Source organism: Melanostigma gelatinosum (assembly GCF_949748355.1).
Source record: "Melanostigma gelatinosum genome assembly, chromosome: 21".
Lineage (NCBI taxonomy): Eukaryota > Metazoa > Chordata > Actinopteri > Perciformes > Zoarcidae > Melanostigma > Melanostigma gelatinosum.
In genome coordinates this window covers 16,662,799-16,685,332 of record NC_136654.1, presented here as the reverse complement: position 1 = coordinate 16,685,332, position 22,534 = coordinate 16,662,799, and the positions used below count along the sequence as shown (strand labels likewise).

General features: G+C 44.9%; 2 protein-coding genes across 4 annotated transcripts; one reads left to right on the top strand and one right to left on the bottom strand.

The window, feature by feature from the left end:
• Positions 1–27: 27 nt before the first annotated feature.
• socs3b (suppressor of cytokine signaling 3b) lies at positions 28–2,616 on the bottom strand. 2 transcript variants are annotated; one of them, XM_079292780.1, is made up of 3 exons: positions 2,444–2,616; positions 1,289–1,634; positions 28–1,166 (listed from the first exon to the last, which is right to left on the bottom strand). In XM_079292780.1, exons 2-3 carry the CDS (start codon positions 1,415–1,417, stop codon positions 612–614), a joined length of 684 nt encoding a protein of 227 aa, XP_079148906.1. In that variant the 5' UTR covers positions 1,418–1,634; positions 2,444–2,616; the 3' UTR covers positions 28–611. The 2 variants fall into 2 exon arrangements, with proteins under 2 accessions (XP_079148906.1, XP_079148907.1); XM_079292781.1 differs by lacking the exon at positions 2,444–2,616 and adding an exon at positions 1,867–1,888.
• pgs1 (phosphatidylglycerophosphate synthase 1) lies at positions 2,058–21,552 on the top strand (the record flags this gene model as incomplete). 2 transcript variants are annotated; one of them, XM_079292775.1, is made up of 11 exons in its annotated part: positions 2,058–2,222; positions 9,143–9,344; positions 11,586–11,663; positions 13,665–13,764; positions 13,838–14,027; positions 14,611–14,789; positions 15,520–15,713; positions 16,392–16,683; positions 18,181–18,329; positions 18,419–18,550; positions 21,415–21,552. In XM_079292775.1, the coding sequence occupies 9 exons, from the start codon at positions 9,258–9,260 to the stop codon at positions 18,536–18,538; spliced, it is 1,389 nt and encodes a 462-aa protein (XP_079148901.1). In that variant the 3' UTR covers positions 18,539–18,550; positions 21,415–21,552. The 2 variants fall into 2 exon arrangements, with proteins under 2 accessions (XP_079148901.1, XP_079148900.1); XM_079292774.1 differs by lacking the exon at positions 2,058–2,222 and adding an exon at positions 4,814–4,929.
• Between the last annotated feature and the right edge of the window lie 982 nt (positions 21,553–22,534).

Genomic DNA, 22,534 nt, shown 5'->3' with positions numbered 1-22,534 from the left:
CCCCCCCCCCATTTGGACTTAGCCTTTTCTCGTCCTTCATTCACCCCCTCTGAACCTTCCTGTTCTTTGTGGTCCTTCTTTCAGTCCGCTGATCCAAAGCGTTGTAAATGTCAGGCTGAGAGAGGAGCGGGTTTCTTCTTAAGCACAATAAAACCCACGGGGATCACTGGTGGTGCATCGATCACGGCGTCGCTGTCGTCGTTAATATCGACCAATCGGGTTAGTCTTCTACGAGGCTCTGCTCTGCGTCTGAGTCAGTCAGGGGAAACATTGACCTTTGACCTCTGGCTTTACTTGCCACTCACACTAGTGGTCAGTGTTTTTTTTTTTTTTTTTTTTTTGCAAAAGGCAGGACGGACGAGGTAATCGTGGGGTTACCTAAATCACACTCCTGGCCCCCCGGACCCCCCAGGAGACTGGAGGTAGATGGTGTCCGCCAGCGTTGAAGCAGATTTGGGACACGATGAGAAACTGACCTCACGTTGGCTATCTGAGGCTAACTCTGGTTCGCATCTGACGGCGCCCCTATTCACGTATTGCGCCGAGACCTGGTCTGTGCCGTCCTCCGGGCCTCCTGGTCCACGTGGTGGAACTTCTGCAGTTCCCGTCAGTCATATAGGAGCGTCGTACTCCTCCAAGAAGTCTCTAAGTGTGTGCGGGAGCTCCTCCGCCGCTCGCTCCGACCCCCCAAGATTGTTCAGGGTCCTCCTGCACATGTGCTGCAGGGAGGAGAGAGAACTTGAGAGGGGCCGCCGCAGTTCCAAGGGAATCTTCTCTCCGCTGGTGTGGATCAGATACACGCTGCACCCCGTCTTCTCCGCCTCTCTTGAGTTACCCCCACACGCCCCATCTCTGCCCCTTCCAGCATCCGGCCCTTTCCCCATGTAGTGCGCTATGAGCTTCAGCACGCAATCAAACTGCCGGGGCTCTTGGGTGTTTTGGGGGTCCGGCTGCAAGAAGAAGCCGCCTCCCTCGCTGTGGATGCGCAGGTTCTTGGTCCCTCGGGCCGTCTGGACGGAGAGGGTGAAGAAGTGGTGGTGGTCCGAGGAGTCACGGATCAGAAAGGTGCCGGGCGGTTCAGAGCGCAGCAGGGCGCTGGCTTCCCGGCCCCCCACAGCCCCCCAGTAAAACCCACTCTCCTGCAGCTTACGCAATGCACGCATCACCTGAAATGAGTGGGGGGGGGGGGGGGGGGGGGGGGGGGGGGGAAACGGCAATTATTATGTGTCATCACCCATTTTTAGGCTTCAATCATGCAAAAAGATGTTTCTCTAAAGGTGTGACTGACCTGCTGGTAGTGTGCATGCGAGCTGAAGGGCTTGTAGTGATGCAGGGTAGAGTTTGACCCCTGAACCCTGCCCTCCGGAGGGGTCACGCCGCTCATGGCGAGGGGGTTGCGTCCACTGAAGGCTACCATGGCGCCATGGCCCCCTGCCTCTGCCCGCTGGTCGAGAGGCAGGGGGCCCAGAACAGGAGCGCCGAAGCAGACAGATAGAAAGGAGTTTGGGGCGGAGGGAGAGGAAAGAGAGAGGGAGTGGGGTGAGGGTGGCTGGGTCACACACCGGGTCCAGGGCCCCGGGGCAGAGGAGTCTGATGCATCCAGAGAGGGGCTGGGAGAGAGCACCTAAACACAGCTGGAGACAGAGAGCACAGATGATCCACCTAAATGAAGACTGATGCACACATCCAGGCTGCAGTCTCCTCTGAAACTCCATTCATGCAGCGCGGACATAAATAAACGACCACTGTGCCACACTAGAGCTCTCAGTTTAGCCTCATGAAATGCAGTTAAGACCATTCTGACAAAATGCATGAGGCGAGACTGGGCAGGCAGGTTATATTTAGTTTAAATGAATCCTCGCTTACTCGCGCTGAGCCTGCTGCTGCTGCTGCACCGTGCAGCCAGACAGCAACTGGATCCTGATTGCTTTCAATTGTCTTCGATCGGGCGTACCGCAACAAGGGATTTCAGAAACGGGGTCACTGTGAAAGAGTCCGGCGCGCTTTATTCACCCCCACTTTTCACTAATTAACTCTTTATTCCCTGCTCGGCCGCGCCACAGAGGCCCCCATTCTCCGGTTTCACTGTGACTAAAAAAGAAAAAGAAGTGTCCCGTCCGGTCCGGTTTGCTCTGAGAATTGAAGACGGCTGCACCGGATAGTGCGGGACTGAGGGAAACAGGAGGCGCCATAACGGTTCAGAACCGCTCCAGAGCCCGCTGGTATGGAAATCGGTCTATTTCTCACAATATTGCGAAACAACCCCAACAATTATAATTCCATGCTCCTCGGCTGCACTGCACCAGGAGCCCCAAGCAGCCAATAACCGCAGCTGTGCTTAAAACCCGCATTATAACCCGTGTCTTTTCTGTCATTGTGTCTGCTTGAATGATGCACAACGAGGATGTCTTTCCAGTCTATTTTTTCTTTTTTTTTAACTTACCTTGCGTTTATGTTCAGCCCCGCACCGCAGCCGCTCTTCGCCAAAAGAAAAGATATGCAAACTACCCGAGAGTAGTGCTAAATTAATTATTAACTCAGGCATTAAAATCCAAAAAAAAAAAAAAACTATCCAAAAAGAAGTGTGGGTTCCTTTCCTAAGCGGAGGAATGTGGTGCCGGTGATATCTGAAGGCGAGACCGTGTGCGTAAAGGTTACTGGAGGTTGTTTCGGAATAAAGCCTGTGCGAGTGGTAAGGCTCCGCCTCCTGGTGCTCGGACTCTCTTCCAGGAATCACGCTCGTGCACGCAGAGAACACATGAACGTGCCCGCGCTCGTTCTTGGCAGATTGCCAATAAATTATCAGCGTGACCTTTTTGCCGGGCAGTTTCCTGGTACTGATGGGTTCCCTCCTGCACGAGGTGAACAAGTTAAGAACTAGGTTTCATTGTTATGTTACAGACTTTACTGGCAGTCTAAATGTCGGGCAACATGAATAACTCCACATAAACTATATAGTAACGACAAAACGAGACACTATTATACTACTATGCTGTTATACTAGGCTGCTGCTATATTGCTTGATATACTGTTTGGTATAATCTAAAACAATGCATCAAATTATGAAAGCGATCATATGATTTGTATGTCAAATGATGGAGTAAAAAGTTAAATATCAAAATTGTACTTTTCCACCACTGCAAGTATTTGCTCAATCATGTATTCGTTCTTGTACTTTTAGATGTCATATTCTTGATTAAATTATTTTATTAATTTTAAATAGTCAATTAATTTCCTTTTGTGCTGCTGTAACGTGATAATTTCTCCCAGTGAGGATCAATAAATAGAGCTTACCTTAACACCAGGGAGACGTAAAATCCTTTCATGTTTCTTTGTTCACAACCTAACCTATGCTTAACATTCATGTGAGCTACAAGCCGGTTAGCGTTTAAATGCTGTCCCTCAGGCTCTCGTGTTGTATCAGGAAGCAACTGACTTACTGTCAGTGCTCTTGAGCAACAACCGGCTATACTGCTGACCTGAAATACTCTATTACTGGCAAAAAAAACGTACTTAGTTAAAAATATGAAGGTATTATCTGAAAAGGCACTGAAGGTATCAAAAGTAAATGTACTCATTGTACAGAATGTGTTACATTGTCATCTATTGTATTGTTTGATTATTGTTACTGGAACATTTATGTGTAAGCAGTATTGCTATATCTGGTCCGGTGAGATATTATTAAGTGGCTATTGTGGTAGTAATAAACTGTACACAACAAATACCTTTTATATGCTCACAAAATGTTGTTTTTTTACTTTAGCTGTCAAACAGAGTACATGTTTTTCAGTACAAAGTACAATATTTCCCTCTGAAATGTAGTAGGTGGAAGTAAGATAATAGGAATACTCAAGCGAGGCATAAGTACCTCTTAATTTCAATTTTTACTCATTACGTTTCTAAGTAAACAAAGATAATGACTATGTTGCTCACTTTCTGTATGTGGGCATCAATAAACAACTTTAAAACTATAATAACACCATTAATCACAGCAATTTATGCTCACCCCATGCTGCTAACTCCTATAACTAGCCTGCACATATTTAATGGCAGTGTCATAATGAGCATCGACTGGGCTTAAAGCCATTGTATGCTATAAGGAGGACTGGTTCTTGGAAAAACACCTCCGGACTCTGTACTGCATGACCACAAACCTGGGTTGACAGCTTGAGGTCACACCTTTAAAAGGTAATATGAATGACAAAGATCAAGTGGTGTTATCATAAATGCATTGGAAGCAATGAACGCATAAATCAGAGCTTTCTCAAATGTTTTTCCCTGTGAAGCATCATTTTGAAAGCATGGTAGGGCATCGCTTCTTTCCCATATACACAACCGTTATAATAAAAGACAAAGAAAAAACACACTTCATAATATATAAAAAATAAAATAATAATGATGAAAATAAGAACAATAACAATATGAATACAGATAATCAGTATCGAAATTATGATAAAATGAAGAACAATAATAATACTTATTATTATCATGATTGTAATGGTTATGATTATAACCAGAATCATATTCATATTTTTAGGTTAACTTCAGGCTAAAGTTGAGGATCAAAACATTTCACTGAAGTTTAAATGTAGTTCACAGGTTGACCACTAGAGGGCATATAAATTCATTTTAACCGTCACAAAAACTACAAACAGACATAAATAACAACTTTTATTATTTTCTGGGGTTGACTTCACTTTACTTGTTGTTGTAAACCATAATAAACCATAATAAATAACACGATGCTTGGTGCTCATCCGTGTCTGTTAATTTGGTGTCAATAAAGTTTATTCAAAGTCTCTCTGCTGCAACAATGGCGGCTCCCATGACCTGGAGGAGGCTGGTTTACTCCGTGTACTCACCGGCCATCACCGGGGTTTTCACCCGAATATCTGACCGGATTTTCCGCGCACGGGATAGACGAGGAGGGTAAGAGACACGGCCCACCCACGGAGACACAGACACGAGGATAAACACGAGGTTTTTCACCCGATCGTGAAGAGACAAGAGATGCTTTGCTAATGTTGTTACTGCTAATGCGTCAGTTCTCTGACTTGTGATGCTCTATTTTGATCTGTTAAGTTATCTAGCTTATTTAGGGTGAAACATATACTAGTTTAAAGTCAGATTTAGCAAATTTCCACTCGGTAATGAGCCTCCAAGCAGAAGGCAACCTTCAGGGAAAGTATGTGTTTCCACAACTGAAGGTTGAGGTTCGTACATGCTGTTCTGTTTTCTGTAACTTTGTCATTCTACCACAGCTGAAATCTGCACCGGTGGAAGAAGTACTGCGATCTTTTACTCAAGTATAAGTAGTAATACTCAGTATAAGTACTGCACTCAAAGTTGTACAGAAGTATTTGGCATCAAAATATACTTAAAGTACCAAAAGTAGAAGTACTCATCATGCAGACTGGTCCATTTCAAAGTCATATATATTACTATATTGTTTTATATTATCGTGTATAATTGTTATTAATGAAAATCTGCAAAGTAACTATTTACTGAAGTTGTCAAATCAAACTTTCAATTAAATTCACTTTTTGTATGCAAGAATCTTCATTTGTAAAGTAGCAGCACATCCCTCTGAGATGTAGTGAAATAGAAAGCAGCTCATAATGGAGTACAAGTACAGTACTTAAGTAAATGTACTTAATTACCTCTCTGACCGCCTCGGCATCACGTGACACTTTCCAGCCGATGTTCACACAGGTGATATCGCTCATTTGCAAAACGCACCTGCTGCGTTGTTATTATTATTAGTCAGAACGGACTCTGTTCAAATGGACAGACTGGGTGGAACGAGATCACAGCAGACACTTCGACATGTCTGAGCAGATGGACATCAAGTTCAATGATGACGTTCAATCAATTGTACTCTCTTAGGCATCAATGGTTCTACTTGCCTTATTCTCGCAGCGCCTGGTGTGAATGTCCTTCAGCCGATCGAACCGCATTTTGCAGTTTTGCCTGTTGGGTGGTGTTCGGTGCGGTTTCCCCGTCAGCGAGCTTTCGATTGTTCAGTAGCATCTCGCTTTCCATTCAAGTGTGCCAGCATGTAAAAACCACCAGGAAACAGACTCAGCTGAATGGTATCCAGCTGTCAATCATTTCGTTATGTCACACCTGTTGTGACATTTCCTTGGGTGGACATATTTCCACAATGTCAGTTAATTAGTGTGAGCTGCAGTTTCCTTGTTTGTGTCTCTGTTACCGAAAAGGAAGTTTGGGCATGGAGGTCGTTTGGAGCCTCACTATAATAATCCGTCATCTACATATCTTTATTGTCTTTATCTCGTACTATAATCCTGCAGCATTCCCTCCATCATTTAACTGTCTGAAATAGTGTGAAGTTATCAGTACAGTAGTGAAGTGCGCCACACTAAATGGCATCCGCAGACACCGCATGTTGATACTGAGTGTACAGGAACTCCACTCTTATTAAGGATTCTTCCAACTTGTGGCAACAGTTTTGGGGACAGCCCTTTCCTGTTTCAACGTGACAATTCCCTCGTGTACGAAGCCAGGTCCGTAAAGAAGCTATTTGCATTATAATTATTTATTTTAGTTTGTTTTGCAGGAGAGTTTTGACCTCGACCCAACTGGAGAGCTCGGCTTTTATCGCCCACCGCCGGTGGTTGACCTCACAAACACTCTTCCCAAAGTCTTCCCAGGCGAGACGGAGCTGTTGTAGCAGCAGTTTAATGCTCATGGTTTTGGATTTAGGTCCGGTGTAACGTACTTTTCTTTTTGTTTTTTGCCATTGAGAATACATGCTCGGAATACGGAGTTTCATCACGATATTAAAAAGACTTTGATCTGTTGACACAAATGGGGGTTAAATCGATTGAAGGACGCAAAGAGATTTTCGGGGAATTTTTGTAATTATGGGGACGACAGACGGACATCATTGTTTCCTGTCGCATGCTTCAAATCAAGAGGGATGTTGTGCAGTCGCATATTAAAGTGAACAGCTCCTCTATTCATTGCAGTAACGCGCAAACGTCTAGCATTATTGATTTAGCGACTAATCTCATTAAAGTGAAAGAGTTAACTTCATCTCAGTTTCATGAAATCGCTGTTCTTCTAAGTGCGCTACACCTTGATTGAGGAGACGGTGTGTTGATAATGTGTGTGTGCAGAAACTCCACCCTTCTTAAGGATTAGTTTCATGGAGGCTTTTATTTCGCTGTATAGTTTGACTGAGGTAATAGTTGATTTTATGTTCTGCTCAGTCCTGAAATGCATAAATACAAAAACCTCATTTCAAAGTGTGTCTTATCTGCTGTCACACTCTCCTTATCTTTTACCACTTACAGTAAACTGTGAAAGCCTTGGGGTCAGCTGGGCGATCCGTTACGTTACGTTACATGACCCCATCACCGAGCTCAATGTGCTCCTTTCAGATAACGTTTGCAATTTTCACCGCTGTAAAAAGAAAAGGCTGCATGGACACGAGGACGACCTCTGACGTGCTACAGTTGTTTTGTGTGTGTGTGCGTGTGTGTGTCTGAATGAATGATGGGACTTTAATCCCAAACAACGGGGAAATCCCCGCTCTGTGTTCGAACTCAGCGAAGTGGCTTTGGAAAGAAGCCCCGAGCTGTGTTTCTTTTAGTTTTTAGATGTGTTTTGTTTCCTCCGACTTCTTGAAGACGTTTTTATTTTGTGGGTTTAATCCAAAACCTGTGTGTGTGTCTGCCAGTCGTAATGAATATGAAGGACTTCAGTAGACTTCTGACAATCAGCATCTGAGGTTCACGGTCATGTCTGAGAATGAAACTCCACCCTGTCTTCATGTAATGTGGCTCCATTGTCAGACCAGATGGTGAGATTGTAAGGCGGAGATGTGGTGTTGGGGTGAATTATAGGACACCGAAGAAGGAAATCCAGACACGCTGTTCAATCTTCTCCTGGATCTTTGTGCTCACAGATTAAAACAGCCCTAGTTTGAATGTGCCTAAAAATACTAACTAACGTTTGTCAGACTGCAGAGCTACCGGTCCTGTCATGTGTCCGGATCTGGTTCACTTAGACACCTTTGTCACCGGGTTTCCCACAGGTTGGCAAATATGATATCGGATCCTTTTCAAGCACAGAGGTATTGTGGTGCGTTCAAGTGCTGGCGGGGACATCTGGCACTTGAGAGTCCGTGGACGTCAGCACAAAAAAAAAGAAGACGATACCCAGAAAACTATTGTTTTCTTCTGATAAATGACACAACTGACCCGTTTCGTCTGACATCGTCTCCTCACGCAAACGTCTCATTTTCCACTGACGAGGTCTGCCGTTTCTCATCAATGCGTTTATTTTTGGACGTTTTTCAATCAACCCACACTTTCAGCTGGATTTCCACACTGATATAAAAGGGCATGAACTTGACAGATACTATGGCTGAACTCAAAACCAGCATGTTGATACTCCTACTCATTCCAGTACATCCGTCATGAAATGGTACGTGGAAACTTGCGTGTAAAGCAATCAAAGTTCATATATATATATATAACCTCAGGTCGTCTGGGACCGGTCTACTTTCTGTTCCCAGAGTCAGAACTAAACATGGAGAAGCAGCGTTCAGTTTTTCTGCTCCACATATCTGGAACAAAGTCCCAGAAAGCTGCAGGTCTGCTGAGACCCTCAGCTCATTTAAATCAAGATTGAAGACCTTTCTGTTTGCTGCTGCCTTTAATTGAACCACATTCAATTCATATATTAATCAATTTCCTGCATTTCTGCATTTTACTACTGCATTTTATTTCTTGTACTGTTTTTTTAATGTTTTAATGAATGTTCTTAATTGTTTTTAAATCTCCTTTTCTTTTGCCTTATGTTTTGATGCTTTTAATGGTTTTATGTGAAGCACTTTGAATTACCTTGTTGTTGAAATGTGCTATACAAATAAACTTGACTTGCCTTGCCTTGTAAACGACTCATCATCATGTGTGATTATGATCGAAAGCTCCAGAGAAGCATAATACAAGACAAAACTCTCCACTTATCTCAAACTGTTTGTTTTTGATTACAGTTTGTAACCCCTAACCCAAATAACTAAAGCCATCACGACAATTGTTCTAATGTCTTGTTATGGACTGAAAATGCAGATTTATGGCGGAACCGACACACAAACGTTTGTTTCCTGCAGGTCCTCGGTGCTGCTGCTGGCCCCCCTGCTGGCTGAAGACTACCCGGCCCCCCGACATGTCTCCAGGCCCGCCGGGGCTCAGGGCACAGACGGCCTCTGCGGACACTTCCAATGGATGGCAGAGCACGTACCCGCCTTCCGCGTGCCAGGCACCAGCATCCACATCCTCACCTCACCCGACCAGTTCTACCAGACAATGAAGGTCTGTGTCGCCGCGTAAATAAACATTTTACTGCAAAGGAATGATTAGAACTCCAAAAAAGGACGGCCGACACCTGCAGATATTGACTTTGGAGATATGTTCCATGTCGTCATGTATCGTGAAGTAACGCACGAGGCCTGAGAAAGTGCCTGAGGTGGTCGAGGAGGAAGCATTTCTTTGAGTTGGCAGAGAAGCACGCTGCAGCAGCCAGGAGTTAATTGTTCAGCTCTTTCGTGCGCTTCATAACGACGGAGCAGCTGATCTGTGCTTTATATAGATAAATGTAAAAGCCAGAGGACTTTACTCAAGAAATGGCCGACCACATATAGTTTTTTAAATAATTTACATTTTGAATTAAAACCCTCCGGAGTTACAAACTGGATCGTTATTTTTTATTTCCTTACGTGGTCCCACACCTGCTGTGTGTCACCACATTGGAACCCTTTTATGTTTCCTCTTAACTTTAGCCTATTTAGCCGCTCCGGGAACAAAGAAACAGGAATCTACAGCAGCTTCCCTCATAAACGTCTCCAAACAGTCGCCGATGAAGACGACGTCACCTTTGCGTCAAATACCAGAGAAGAAGATTGTGAGCATGTTCCATGAGCTGAACGTCCTTTGGCAGTGTTAACAAACGGTAAACGACAGTGAAGGAAGAGCAAGTTATTTATTTATTTTGACAAAGTTGATATTTGATGCTGTGGCGAAGAGGAAGTGGATTTGCTACTTAGCGTCACGTCATAAGGTGATGAAAGCCCAAAAAAATAGATTGGGAGTAAAATATTTAGACATCTCGGCGGCCTTTTAGGAAAAGTATCGTGCCAAGGAAGACTCTGAATGTGGGGAAATGGGCGAATTGGGAAAATGACGTCATTGTTTTCCCAAACGCCCCGGATAAAAGTTAAGCCCAGTTTCTGAAAATCTACACCTCAGGAGACGTTTTCAAAAATATCCGTTTTAGTGAACAAAATATCTGTGTAGACGGGATCTAAAACTGACATTTGGACAAAATGCTTGTTGCGTAACGTTCGATATACTGAGAGTCAGGATCTTGGCTTCAGTTTGTAGTTCTTTACTCTGTTGGTAGTGAATCCCTCCACACAGCAGCTTGACGGCATTTTTCTGTCACATTCTTTCTCACACGCGCTCTCACACACACACACACTCACACACACTTCCTTGTTTGTTGTTATAGTCTATCTGACACTTTTGTTTGCAGAGCCAGCCACAACATTTGTAGTGCCCTGATTCAAATAAGAAGGAAATGGCACAAAGAACAGGATGAAATGGCATTTTTCATTGATATTTTTTCAAGCAGCAACGCCTTTATGATTTTGTGCCATCGGGTAAAAAAACACATTCATGGAAAACATGACAGTTGAATCCCTTAAAGGTCCAGTTCACCCTAATTACAAAAGATTATACCTTTTCACGAACCCTTTTGTGTTCTCAAGCTGAGATTTGGGCATGGAATTTAGTTTGTGGTGTCTTTTTAGAAACTAAATCAGATTTATGGGAAAGTAATCGGCAACTTTTTTTTTTGATTGTTCATTTAGAGTTTAAGTCAATTTCAACAGAAAATACAAAACCTCACAGCGTTCCAGCTTTGGGCTTTTAAATATGGCGACGCACTTCTTTCCCTACATTCTATCATGTTATAGAAGAAACGATGAATCAAGAAAATAATCAACTTAATAATAGTTTGTTGCACAAAGTCCTGGTTTCTCTTGATAATTCACAGACCTGCACGTTCACAATCAGAACTACCTTCTGTTGAAGTTGTCCCAATAAGTGCGTCATCCAGAGGAACCAGGACGTTATTTCTCTTCTTTAGAATCGTTAGTCCTCTGCTTACCTCAGACTTCCATTTGCCCGTCCTCCATACAACCACACAAACAGAACTGCCAAAAATATGTCATTCATTTTTTTTAAATTTGCTGATTGATGACTCTGGTGAAATGTGGTTAGACAGCATGTTTTATTATCTCTTGGTGTCGGTTATTTGTGACCAGATTCCTGACACCCACACACACACACACACACACACCCATACACACACACACACACACCCACACACAAACGCACACACACACACACACACACACAAACGCACACCCACACACAAACGCGCACACACACACACACGCACACAAACGCACACACCCACACACAAACGCACACACACACACACACACACACGCATCCATCGCTGTTTGTTTCTCTCTTTGTTCTTCCCGTCAGGCGCGGATCAAAACGGCGAAGAGGCGAGTGGTGATGGCCTCGTTGTATCTAGGAACAGGTCAGCTGGAGCAGGAGCTGGTGAGAAAAGTGCAGTTTTTTTTTGTGTGTCAGAGCAGTTTTATTTTTAAATGACTCTTACTTTTGGGGCAGGTGAGAACACTGGCATCCAAACACAAGCGTGTGCCAAATAAGTGGTTGGAGAAGCCAGAAAATGTGAGTCAGTCGCTTCCAGGAGAACCACAGAATGAAAATGTACTCCAGGCCCGCGACAAGGAATGTCTCTAAAATGCACGGGTTTATGGGTATAAGGAGAGCAGTGTTGGCATGTGATATCCTGCTGTTTTTCATGCTTGGAAGGCCTAGCATAACAACATTAAACCAGAACAAACCACAGTCTGGGCTCGCGTTCAGCTGTTTTTCATTTGTTGTTGTTTTTGTAACTGGTTTCGAGCAGCAGAGAGGGTGAATCACAGAACACGGACAAGTCAGACATGTTAAATTACAGTAAAAAGCATCTGAACCAACTCTCACCTCACAGGACGATGGATTGCTAGAAACGTTGAGTCAAGGAACAGTGAGTCGGTGTTATTCGGCGAGCTCCGGTTTGCTTTTTAATAGGACACAATGACCTGAACTCAAAACACGAGCGTGGTGAAGGATCTCCATCCCGGGCTCGGCACAAAAGCTTCTCGACCGATGCCGACTCTCGCACCTGTGAAAGTGGAGAGCACTGCGACTGCGTATGTGAGGAACAGGTTGTTGTGGAGTCTGAGGAGTTTCTATTCTTGTAGAGAGCTTGATAAGAAGTATATTTAAAACAAAACTTCGCCAATATAAAATAAATCCTACAAAGTGTGCGTCTGAATGTGGAACGGTGGCTAATGGTTTACATCTGGGGTTTCAGAGGAGCCCCTGACCATTTAGTTCTGTCCTAGAGGGCTGTTTGAGTACTCTGTATAAACAATCATTTATATAACTATATATTTTCACTCTGCTGCTTGAGGTTGTATTCCCCGAGAACGTCGGCTTTTTCCTTTCCAGATGAAACGTGATACAGTCCCATCAAACTCCATTTAAATAATAGTTAAATGTCCACCTTTCCTCCATCTGTCCTCCGGGTCAAGGTTTCCTGTCTGCAGTGAATCACATCGTATCAATGCAACAGTGAAACAAACATTTTCCCTCTGGGACGGTGTGTGGTGAGAGTTTGAGCAGATTGGACATTGCAGAGTAACTTAAATGCTGCTCCTTACAGCTCCAACTCACAAACACATTTCTCTCCAGAGCCGAGCTGGACGCGTCGGTGGTGCATGCGCCCCCCAAAGAGCTCTCTCGCAAACAGGCACTCTGGAGCGACGTGTAACGAATGCGTTTGGGCACCAGATGCACAATTCCGCTGAAGTAAAGAACAAAAAGACCCTCTGCTCGCCACCAGTGCTGCCCTCTGAAGAGCAGCCATTTTCTCTTGGTGCACAGAGGAGTTAGTCATGCTTTTCCCACGCTCGGTTAACAGATAATAACACCCAACTCCAAGACTGTCAAAGCACAGGAGTAACAACAAATGGCACCTGCTGACAACAAAAAGGACACAAACCTCAGTTTGTGGTTTGCAGAACAGTGACTTGGAGTGAGAAGTGAAAACCTGACTACAGGAAAACAGGAACCGGTTTTTGTTGCTATGTTTTTCTCAGTAAAATGTCCTCGAGAGAAGTTTTCTGCTGCAATGAAACGAGCTGAGCAGTTTGATGCTGAAGCCCAATTCCCCAAATTCAGAGAAAATAAAACGGGTATGGCTGCATCTAATGCCGTGGTTATTATAATATAATATCATATTTTCCTGACGAATCGTTGAGTTTGCAAAATGACAGACAATTGTGACAATGTCACGACGTCCAAAACTCAAAAGATATTCAATTTGCAATCGTATGAAACAAAGAAAAGCAGTAAATCCTCACGTTTGAGAAGCTGCAGACGACAAATGTTCGGAATTTATGCCGATTAGCTGAAGGCCGATCACTTGCTCGAGGCCTCTGGTTCTGCTGCATGTGTTGACGTTTGGTCCTCTGCTTTGTCTTTAAGGTGGACTGCATGGAAGAAGCTCTGCGACGCTCTCAGGAGAACAGCGACGCTCCCGATCTGAAAGTCTCCATACTGCTGGACTACACCCGCGGCTCACGAGGTCGTGTCCGTTTTCCACTTTGAGATCTCTTGTTGTCTCGTCGTCCTGATGTTCGGCCGTGTTTTACGTGCAGGACAGGCCAACTCCAGGACCATGCTGCTGCCGCTGTTGCAGCGCTTCGTCTCTCGGATGAGGGTGTCTCTGTACCACACTCCGGACCTGAGGGGGCTGCTGCGGCTGCTGGTCCCCCAGCGCTTCAACGAGACCATCGGAGTGCAGCACATCAAAGTCTACCTGTTCGACGACAGCTTCATCATCAGCGGGTACGTCGGTTCCCGGATGTCCGCGCTTGTGTCGGTACGAGTTTGTTTGTTCGAGTTCCTGGCCCCCCGCTGCTCGCACTGACCGGAACCCACGGCTGGAGGGGAAAGGAAACAGAATACTTTGTGTCTCTGATAATAGAGAGTAGAACAGTAAACACGTAAGCGGTGTTGACCACATCTTTTCCAATCTGTTTGTGTAAAAATACTTTACTTTCACACTTTTCCGTCCTGTTGGGAATGTTTCCCTGAGATACAGAGAGTCCTCATCCAGGAACCGTTCCTCTTGTAAGAGTGAAACTTTACAACAAATAAAAGCATGAAAGCAGAATGTAAATCCCACTTAAGATCAGCTCGTCTATGAGTCACACACTCTGATGATTCTCAGTTCGTCTTTCGTGGCTCCTCTTCGTCTGTGTCGGCGTTAACTTCTCTGCTCCCTGCCGGATGATTCATCCCGTGCATATTGTTTTTGCATTGAAGACATTGGGAGATGCTTTGGACTTCGTTTTTACTCGTCACGAAATTCCTCGGTGGTAAGAAAACACAAAAACCGGTCTCACTCTCTCTCTCTGTCATTGTTCAGGGCCAACCTGAGCGACTCGTACTTCACCAACAGACAGGACCGCTACGTGCTGCTGGACAACTGCAGCGAGGTCGCCGACTTCTTCTCCGACCTGGTGGAAGCCGTGGGAGACGTTTCCCTGCAGCTGCAGCCTGACGACTCGGTCACCATGCTGGAGGGCATGGTGCACCCGTACAATGGTAGACACCAAACGCGTGTGTGTGTGTGTACACAGACGCATGTTTACCCTCCAACGTGTTTTGACACAGTTTGACACTTCATGCTCGGTTATGGTGGCAGCGGCCCAGTTCTTCTGCTGGAGGAGCCGATGGATTTCACTAATGGAGCTTGAAAGCTTAGACAGGCGACTAGATGATTTTGTGCGTGTGTGTGTGTGTGTGTGTGTGTGTGTGTGTGTGTGTGAGAGAAAGATGATGAGAGCTCTTGCGGTTGGCTAGTCATGCAGCCGGATGTGGAAATGTCAGGATTTTCTCTACACACACACACACACACACACGCACTGGTGCTGTGTGTCCGTAACAGGAGCGCAGACTGCCAGGATGTTAGTTTGTGGGATGAATGACATCATGTCTGCAGGACTGGACCGCCGTGGTAACGAACAGGAATAGAGTTGTGATGTCACAGTGTTGCTGGAAGACGACATGGAGTGGGCCATTTTCTTTTTTTTTTTTAAACTGATATACAATTGTCATGGCAATTTGCCGGCCAATTGGAGACGAGCATTGTTCCAGAGTAACGGCTCTTTAGCCGAGGTCGTACTTTCCTCCCCATCAACATCCTCCTCTCTGCTTCATGCTCGTAAATTCTCTCAAACGCACTCGCGGGCCCCCGATCACTGTGACCCAGAGATCAGTCTGACCCGCCTCCCGCTCCTGCGCGCTCATGTTTTTGTGTCTCCGTGTCAACCAGGCAACAGGCAGGACTTCTCGGCGGCGGCGAGGAAGCGGATCATGGAGGTGGTGAACACGGCCCACGTGAGGCAGCAGCTGGTCAACGCGTCTGAGGGCTCGGAGGACGAGGACGAGGGGGAGGGGGACACCTGGGTGTTCCCGCTGGTCCAGATGAAGCCTCTGGGGATCCAGGTGGACGAGCAGGTCACACAGGTGAGGCTCCACACCTGACATCGGGACACTTGAACCCCAGAATATACACAAAAAAAGATATTTAAAACTAATATAAACACTTTGGCCCTGCTGTTAAATGATTCATGTTTTTATCTGCTAGTGTCTTCAGTGCTTGGAAGTTGACCTTTTGTTCATTGTCCTTAGTCACGAGTCATAAATGTAATTGGACGGCGGTTCTTTGTTGTCATTATGGGATGTTTTGACCATGAGATTAATACATGACTAATAGATAACCATGTTACTGATAAACCATGAATACATATTTGAACATGTATTCTGGGTTAATTAGTCACATATTGTGGGAATGAACACAATAAAGTGATGGTACAACGATTCAATGCGACGGCTCATTCTGTGGTTCCATGAATCAACAATGTTTCATGGAACAAGTTTCACAAAGGGAGGACTTGTTGCAACAAGTTGGATTTATGTCAATGCATTGTTCATCTTTTGTTGCTTTTGTTTAACGAGTGGTGATGTGGTTCTTCTGCAGGTACTCGTTAATGAGGCTTACGTAAACCGCAGTAATAAAACACTCCTAACTAGCACTTTAATAGCTTCCAAACAGGTTTGATTTTTCCACAGTTACAGGAAATATGAACTCGTCTTTCTTCATTTCCCGTCTTTCTTCATTTCCCGTCTGTCATTAAACTCCAGCGCCTGCTGACAGACGCCGGTCCGGACTCCACTGTGTTCCTGACGTCGGGCTACTTCAACCTGACGCGGGCGTACATGCGGCTGGTGCTCGGGGCCGGAGCCCGCTACCGCATCCTCACCGCCTCCCCCGAGGTCAACGGCTTCTTCGGAGCCAAAGGCATCGCCGGCGCGATCCCGGCGGCTTACACCCACATCGCCAGGCAGTTTTACAACCAGGTGTGCCGGCTGGGCCAGCAGGAGAGAGTTCAGCTGCACGAGTACCACAGATCACAGTGGACCTTCCACGCCAAAGGTGAGATGAGACAACAGCCGCACTCACACACTTGTCTGTTTCCCACTTGGGCCGCAGCCAACGACCACATTCTTCTCTTCTGTTCGTCCCAGAATCCACGGTGACGACTTCAAATTGCTTGTTTCGTTAGACCAACAGCAGAAAACCGAAAGATATTTAATTTACAATGACATATAAAACAGAGAAAAGCACACAAACATCTCTAGATTTGTCTTGATTTACTAGCTCCGTCGTACATTTAAAGCTGTGTTTCACATTGTGGTCACGTCCTCACATGAGATGTGCTTTTAAAGCATCTCGTGATAGTCTATGATCAATTAAATACAGATCACATGACGATGTGTCATCTGTATGTGCAGGAAGTATCATACATACACATACAGTAGTATCAGTTAGAAAGAAAGCAGTGAATTCTTACATTTCAGAAGCAGGAAACAGAATATTTGACAGTGTTTTTGTTTTGCCCTCACCAACCAGAAGTGATGTTTCATCACACAGAAGCTGCAGTCTGGGGGCGACCGTGGCTTACTGGGTAGAGAGGGTTGTCCGCCAACCGAAAGGTCACCGGTTCGATCCTCGGCTGCACCGTGTCCCTGAGCAAGACACTGCACCCCTAACTGCTCCCCGGGCGCCTGTCATTGGCAGCCACCTGCTCCCTATATGTACAGGGATGGGTCAAATGCAGAGAATAATTTCCCCACTCTGGGACTAATGAAGGAATGTTTCTTCTTCTTCTTCAGTCGTGGTTGCTGTTGACATGAGTTTAAGTTTTTCAAGAGAATCTGAGACGGCCTTAGAGTGTAGGAGGAGTTGCATTTCAGGGACGATGCGAGCTTGGCTGTGTTGTGAGTGAAAGTGGAAACGTTGCAGGTAAAGTGTTAAGTCCGTCTGATGAAAGATGCTGTCAAGCTGGTACGTCGGTGCTTTCATGGGGGATTAGTCTCGTCTCTCAAACCTTTGATAAATTACAGGAGCATAAGCTCCGGACAACAACTGCTCCTCGCCCACAATGTTCCTTAAAATAATAAAAGCTGTCCTCCTCCTTGCCCCGTCTTCTTCTTCTGTCGGGTGATATAATGGTTAGCGTCCATAATTGTTGCGTCATCAGCTGGACTGTCCCTTTCCCCGTCTATTCCTGCATTGCCATGCCGTGTGTGTGTGAAACGTCTCTAGCAGTGCCAGTAATTTACCGGCAACTGTGCATAAAAGAGGCTTAAGCCAGGACTCTGCATCCAGACTAGTGTAGTTCTGCTCGGTGGTAATAATAAAACGCATTACTCTACCGTTCTTCTTGTGGTCGCAGCGGTATGTAGCGTGAGAGAAGATGGCTTGTACAGTAATTTTGTCCCAAGGATGCACACTCACTCTCTCTCATACTTTGAGGTTTTGGATAGACGCTGGGGATTTCTGCATGTGCTTCCTCTTAGTTGTGGTCTCGGCGTTACAGAAATCCCACCTCGCTGGCTCACTCCTCTTTCCCCCCCCCCCTTTCTACAGGTCTGTGGTATTACCTCCAGGGGCAGGATCGGCCTTGCCTCACTCTAATTGGTTCCCCTAATTTCGGTTACCGCTCGGTTCACCGTGACCTGGAGGCCCAGATAGCCATCGTTACGGTGAACGAGGAGCTGCAGAGCCAGCTGCAGGAGGTGAGTTAACCGCAGCCAGAAAGCACGACGGATGGCTGTGTGACTCCGTGCTGATTACACACCTGTGTGTTGAACTGTGTGCCTCTCAGGAGCAGGAGATCCTGTACCAGCGGTCCAACGAGGTGTCCGGCTCTACGTTTGAGCGGCCGGACCGCCACGTCAAGCTGTGGGTGAAGCTGGTCACGCCCCTCATCAAGAACTTCTTCTAAGACGCCCACAAGGTGATCACGCACTCACTTATTTCAGATCAGCTCTTATAGCTGCACTAATTAACGATTTTACATCAACGACCCACAGGGAATCATCACCCGACTCTGCAGCTCCATGAAACGTTCAACGGGTCATTCAGCTCTCTGTTTCTTCTTTTCTTCTTGTTCGGCCTCACCGCTCACACCAACCTTGTTTCCACATGCAGCTGTTTTCAGTGGAAAAAGACGTAAAACTGTACACCACCTGCAGACGCACAGTTAGCATCTAGCCTGTGAACATACTGGAGTATTTTAAGTTAATCCCACCGATTTACAGGTCCAACAGCACATTGACAACATTTCACATGTAAGGCAAGGCAAGGCAAGTTTATTTGTATAGCACATTTCAACAACAAGGTAATTCAAAGTGCTTCACATAAAACCATTAAAAGCATCAAAACATAAGGCAAAAGAAAAGGAGATTTAAAAACAATTAAAGAAACAGTGTAAGAAATAAAATTCAGTAGTAAAAAGTAAAGGAGATTTAAAACATACATTGAAACAATAATCGGTGTCTCCCTGAGACATTGCGCTGCGCGCAATCAACCATACACTGCCGCAATTCTGCAATTACTCGCACACAAACCACGTCTGGAAAAGATCTCTGCCGATCTGCGTTTTATAGTGTACGCCTTGCACGAACTCGGTCCCGGAGGAAATGGCGATATATTGTGCAGTCCTTTTAAAGCCATTGAAAGCATCAAAACATAAGGCAAAAGTAAAGGAGATTTAACAGCAATTAATAAGTGTAAGAAATAAAATGCAGTAGTAAAATGCAGAAATGCAGGAAATTGATTAATATATTAATTGAATGTGGTTCAATTAAAGGCAGCAGCAAACAGAAAGGTCTTCAATCGTGATTTAAATGAGCGGAGGGTCTCAGCAGACCTGCAGTGTAGTAGAGTATACAGTAGCAGGAAATGGAAATACTCAAGTATAATTTTGAGGTACAGTGCTTGTGTTAATGTAGTTTCCTCTCCTGGGTTCAGAGTTATCCATTAAGAATAAGAGCCAAGTTGTAATAAACTAGGTTTTTCTTTCATGCATTGTTTGTCCGTTTTTTGCCGAGTGGACAAAATACAGCCCTGAACATACTGTGCAGAAGCGCACGCGCAGTAAAACAGGCTGTGGCTTCTGAGAAATGCCTGCAGTCATTGTGACGAGTCCCAATTCGCAGGTCCCGTCCTCGTCTTCCCAGCAGCCCAAATCACCAAAGGTGGAGCGGGGACAGCGAGTCGGCTGCTTCGCTCCCGTCAAGACGTGAGTCAGCGCCGTGTTATGGCGACGATCTGACGGTGTGTGGTCTGTGTTGCCCCGAGTCCTGTCAGGACTTGGCGAGGGGAAGTCGGAGGGTTCTCCGACCCTGACACTGAGTCAGCATTTTAAAAGGGTTGAGATGTTAAAACTGCAGGGAGACGGTGAAAGATACGTTATTTAATTTCATAAACTCAAGAGGAAACTTGTCGAGATCACAGCAGAAGATTGAGGTGTTTTTTTTGTTGGTTTCTGAGAACAGGAAGTGTCACATGCTGGACTATTACAGTAAATGGGCGGTGTCCTAACTCTACCTGGATAAAGACGAGGGAGGGGGGAGGGGGGAACAAATGCTCGAGTGATCTGCTGCCGGAAAGAAACTATCATAACAGATCATCTTTCAGAACACCTCCTCGCACAAACACGCCTATTGTTGTAAAGATGTTGGGAGGACGTGGAAGACGCAAACTCACGGAGGTTTGGCCTGCGAGCGTCCTTGTGACCCTCGGGCTAAAAAAAAAAATCTTGTTTAACTGGAAAAACATTTTTAGATGACGACAGAAAAATGTCCTTTTAGGGTCAAATGATACAAAGACGGTGAGTTTCAAACACAAACTGCTGCGACATTTGATCACAAATGTTACCGAAGAAACAACTCATCACGTAGAAGCACAGGGATTCTCTTTAAAGCTCAATTTAACTTCTGAATATTCTTCATTTTCATCCTACAGGGCACCAGAGTATATCCACTATTTCAAAGTCTTGTACGGTGGCCCTGAGAGGTCAACTTATTGCAAATTAAGTTGCACATCTTTCACCAATTTGACAACACATGCACAGCATTTAAACAACTATTACTAGTCTGTAATGTAAATCCAGTTCACGGACAAAATATTTGACACAGCACCTTAGCGTTACTTTTTATTGACTTAGCAGGTGAAATACAGATACAAATGTTTAAGAAGTAAGAATTGCAACCCCCGTTCCTGGTCAGGCTTTTAAATTAGAAAGGAAATAATTGAACACAAATGTTTTATTTTGTCTGATAATTTCATTAATTCTTATATTTTTGGATCACTCTTTTGGTTACATTTATGAAAAACAAAATAACCAGTGACTGTCTGAATGTTGTCTTTTAGGTTTGAAGAGCAGACTGTTTACTCGTCTGTGTGTTTACTGCTTATCTCGTTTTGTATTCTTGACAAAGGAAAAAACAAACCGCCCTCCAACAATAGCTTTGCCGGTTAACTGGATTTAAACAAACACACTGTGCTTATCGGCAGCACAGGCGGTCGGTTGTTAGAAACTCAAACAAACAGGTTGGAGTCGCTCCAGAAACGTTGAGCAGTCTCTTGACGGTCCAGTAGGGTTCAGATGCAGCTGATGTTGAACCCTCGTCCGGATGGAGCTGCCCGCCCTCTAGTGGTGAAGCTGCTGTTTCCCACTGTGCTCTCTCACATTGAACTACCTAACTGGACAAGCAGTGATATAGTTATGGTGTTGTGACTGATATAAAGTCAAGAGTATAAAAAGTCATAATATAGGTAACAAAAAGTGTTTCTCTGTGTGTGTGTTTTGAGCAGGAGGAGGGAGTCTTTGGTTTTCTTCGGTGTTGGGGGTCGGAGGTCGGTCTGCTTCTGCTGACGGGATACTTCACCACCGGCATGCTGGGAGTCTCCAGCCTCTCCTCTAACCCTCCGTGTGTCCAGGAAGTGATTTCCTCTCTCTCTCTCTCACACACACACACACACACACGTGCACACACACGCACAGGATGTTTGTTTAACTCTGTGGTTTACCTGTTCAACTGTTCATTTTAACACCTGACGTCATTACACTCTAGTTGTTTTTGCATTTCAATCTACAAACATTTCAAAAACTACTACTTCTACTACTGCACAGACATCTAAGTACATGCTGCCTGTATTCGATAGTAATAGAAGCTGTGGTGAAGAATCTCAGTCCGTTGAGCCTTAATACGTTTATAAGAGTTCACAGCAGCAATTGGAGCTAACCTGTACAGTCTGTTATCTTTGTATATTAAAGGATGTGGAGAGTTTTTACGGCGATGTCAAATATGTGACCCTTTGTTTGGTGCAATGGCTTAAAGGATAAGTTTATCTTTTGAGTGACACTTTCTCTGATCTCAGGAATGTTTTTACAAATGTGGGTTGCGACACGTCTGCTTATTAAATACATCCGCGTTCCTCTGAGGTTGTAGACTAGGTCAAATATTTGCCAGGAATCTGCCGGCGCTGCCTTTGACGACGTGGTGATCGCTACATGTGAGGCGATCAGATAAGCAAAGCGGGAAGTAACCGCATCTTATGATCGTTGAGCTGCTGTCGCTGCACAGTCACACTAGATGAGCACTTTTATATCTGATTACAAGTCTTTATAGAAGCTCGCTTCAAAATGTTGCATAAGAATCCAGATTTGATTTTAAAAACAGGTCTGAGTGAAAAGGAAAGACTATGACTGACAGTGTAAAAGTATTTTCCAGTCCTGGTTTGGAATAAAAGTCAGAGTCAAATGTTGGTTTGCAAACTTAATGAGACAAAACAATAAATTACAAGAAATCTGGATAAATAAATATTTAGTTATTTCGGCATCGCCTTCATTTTCACGAACAGCGCTTTGACGAGAGACCAACAGCAGTAAAAGCAGGCTTAGAAAAGAGCTTTTTTTAAAATCAAACTATAA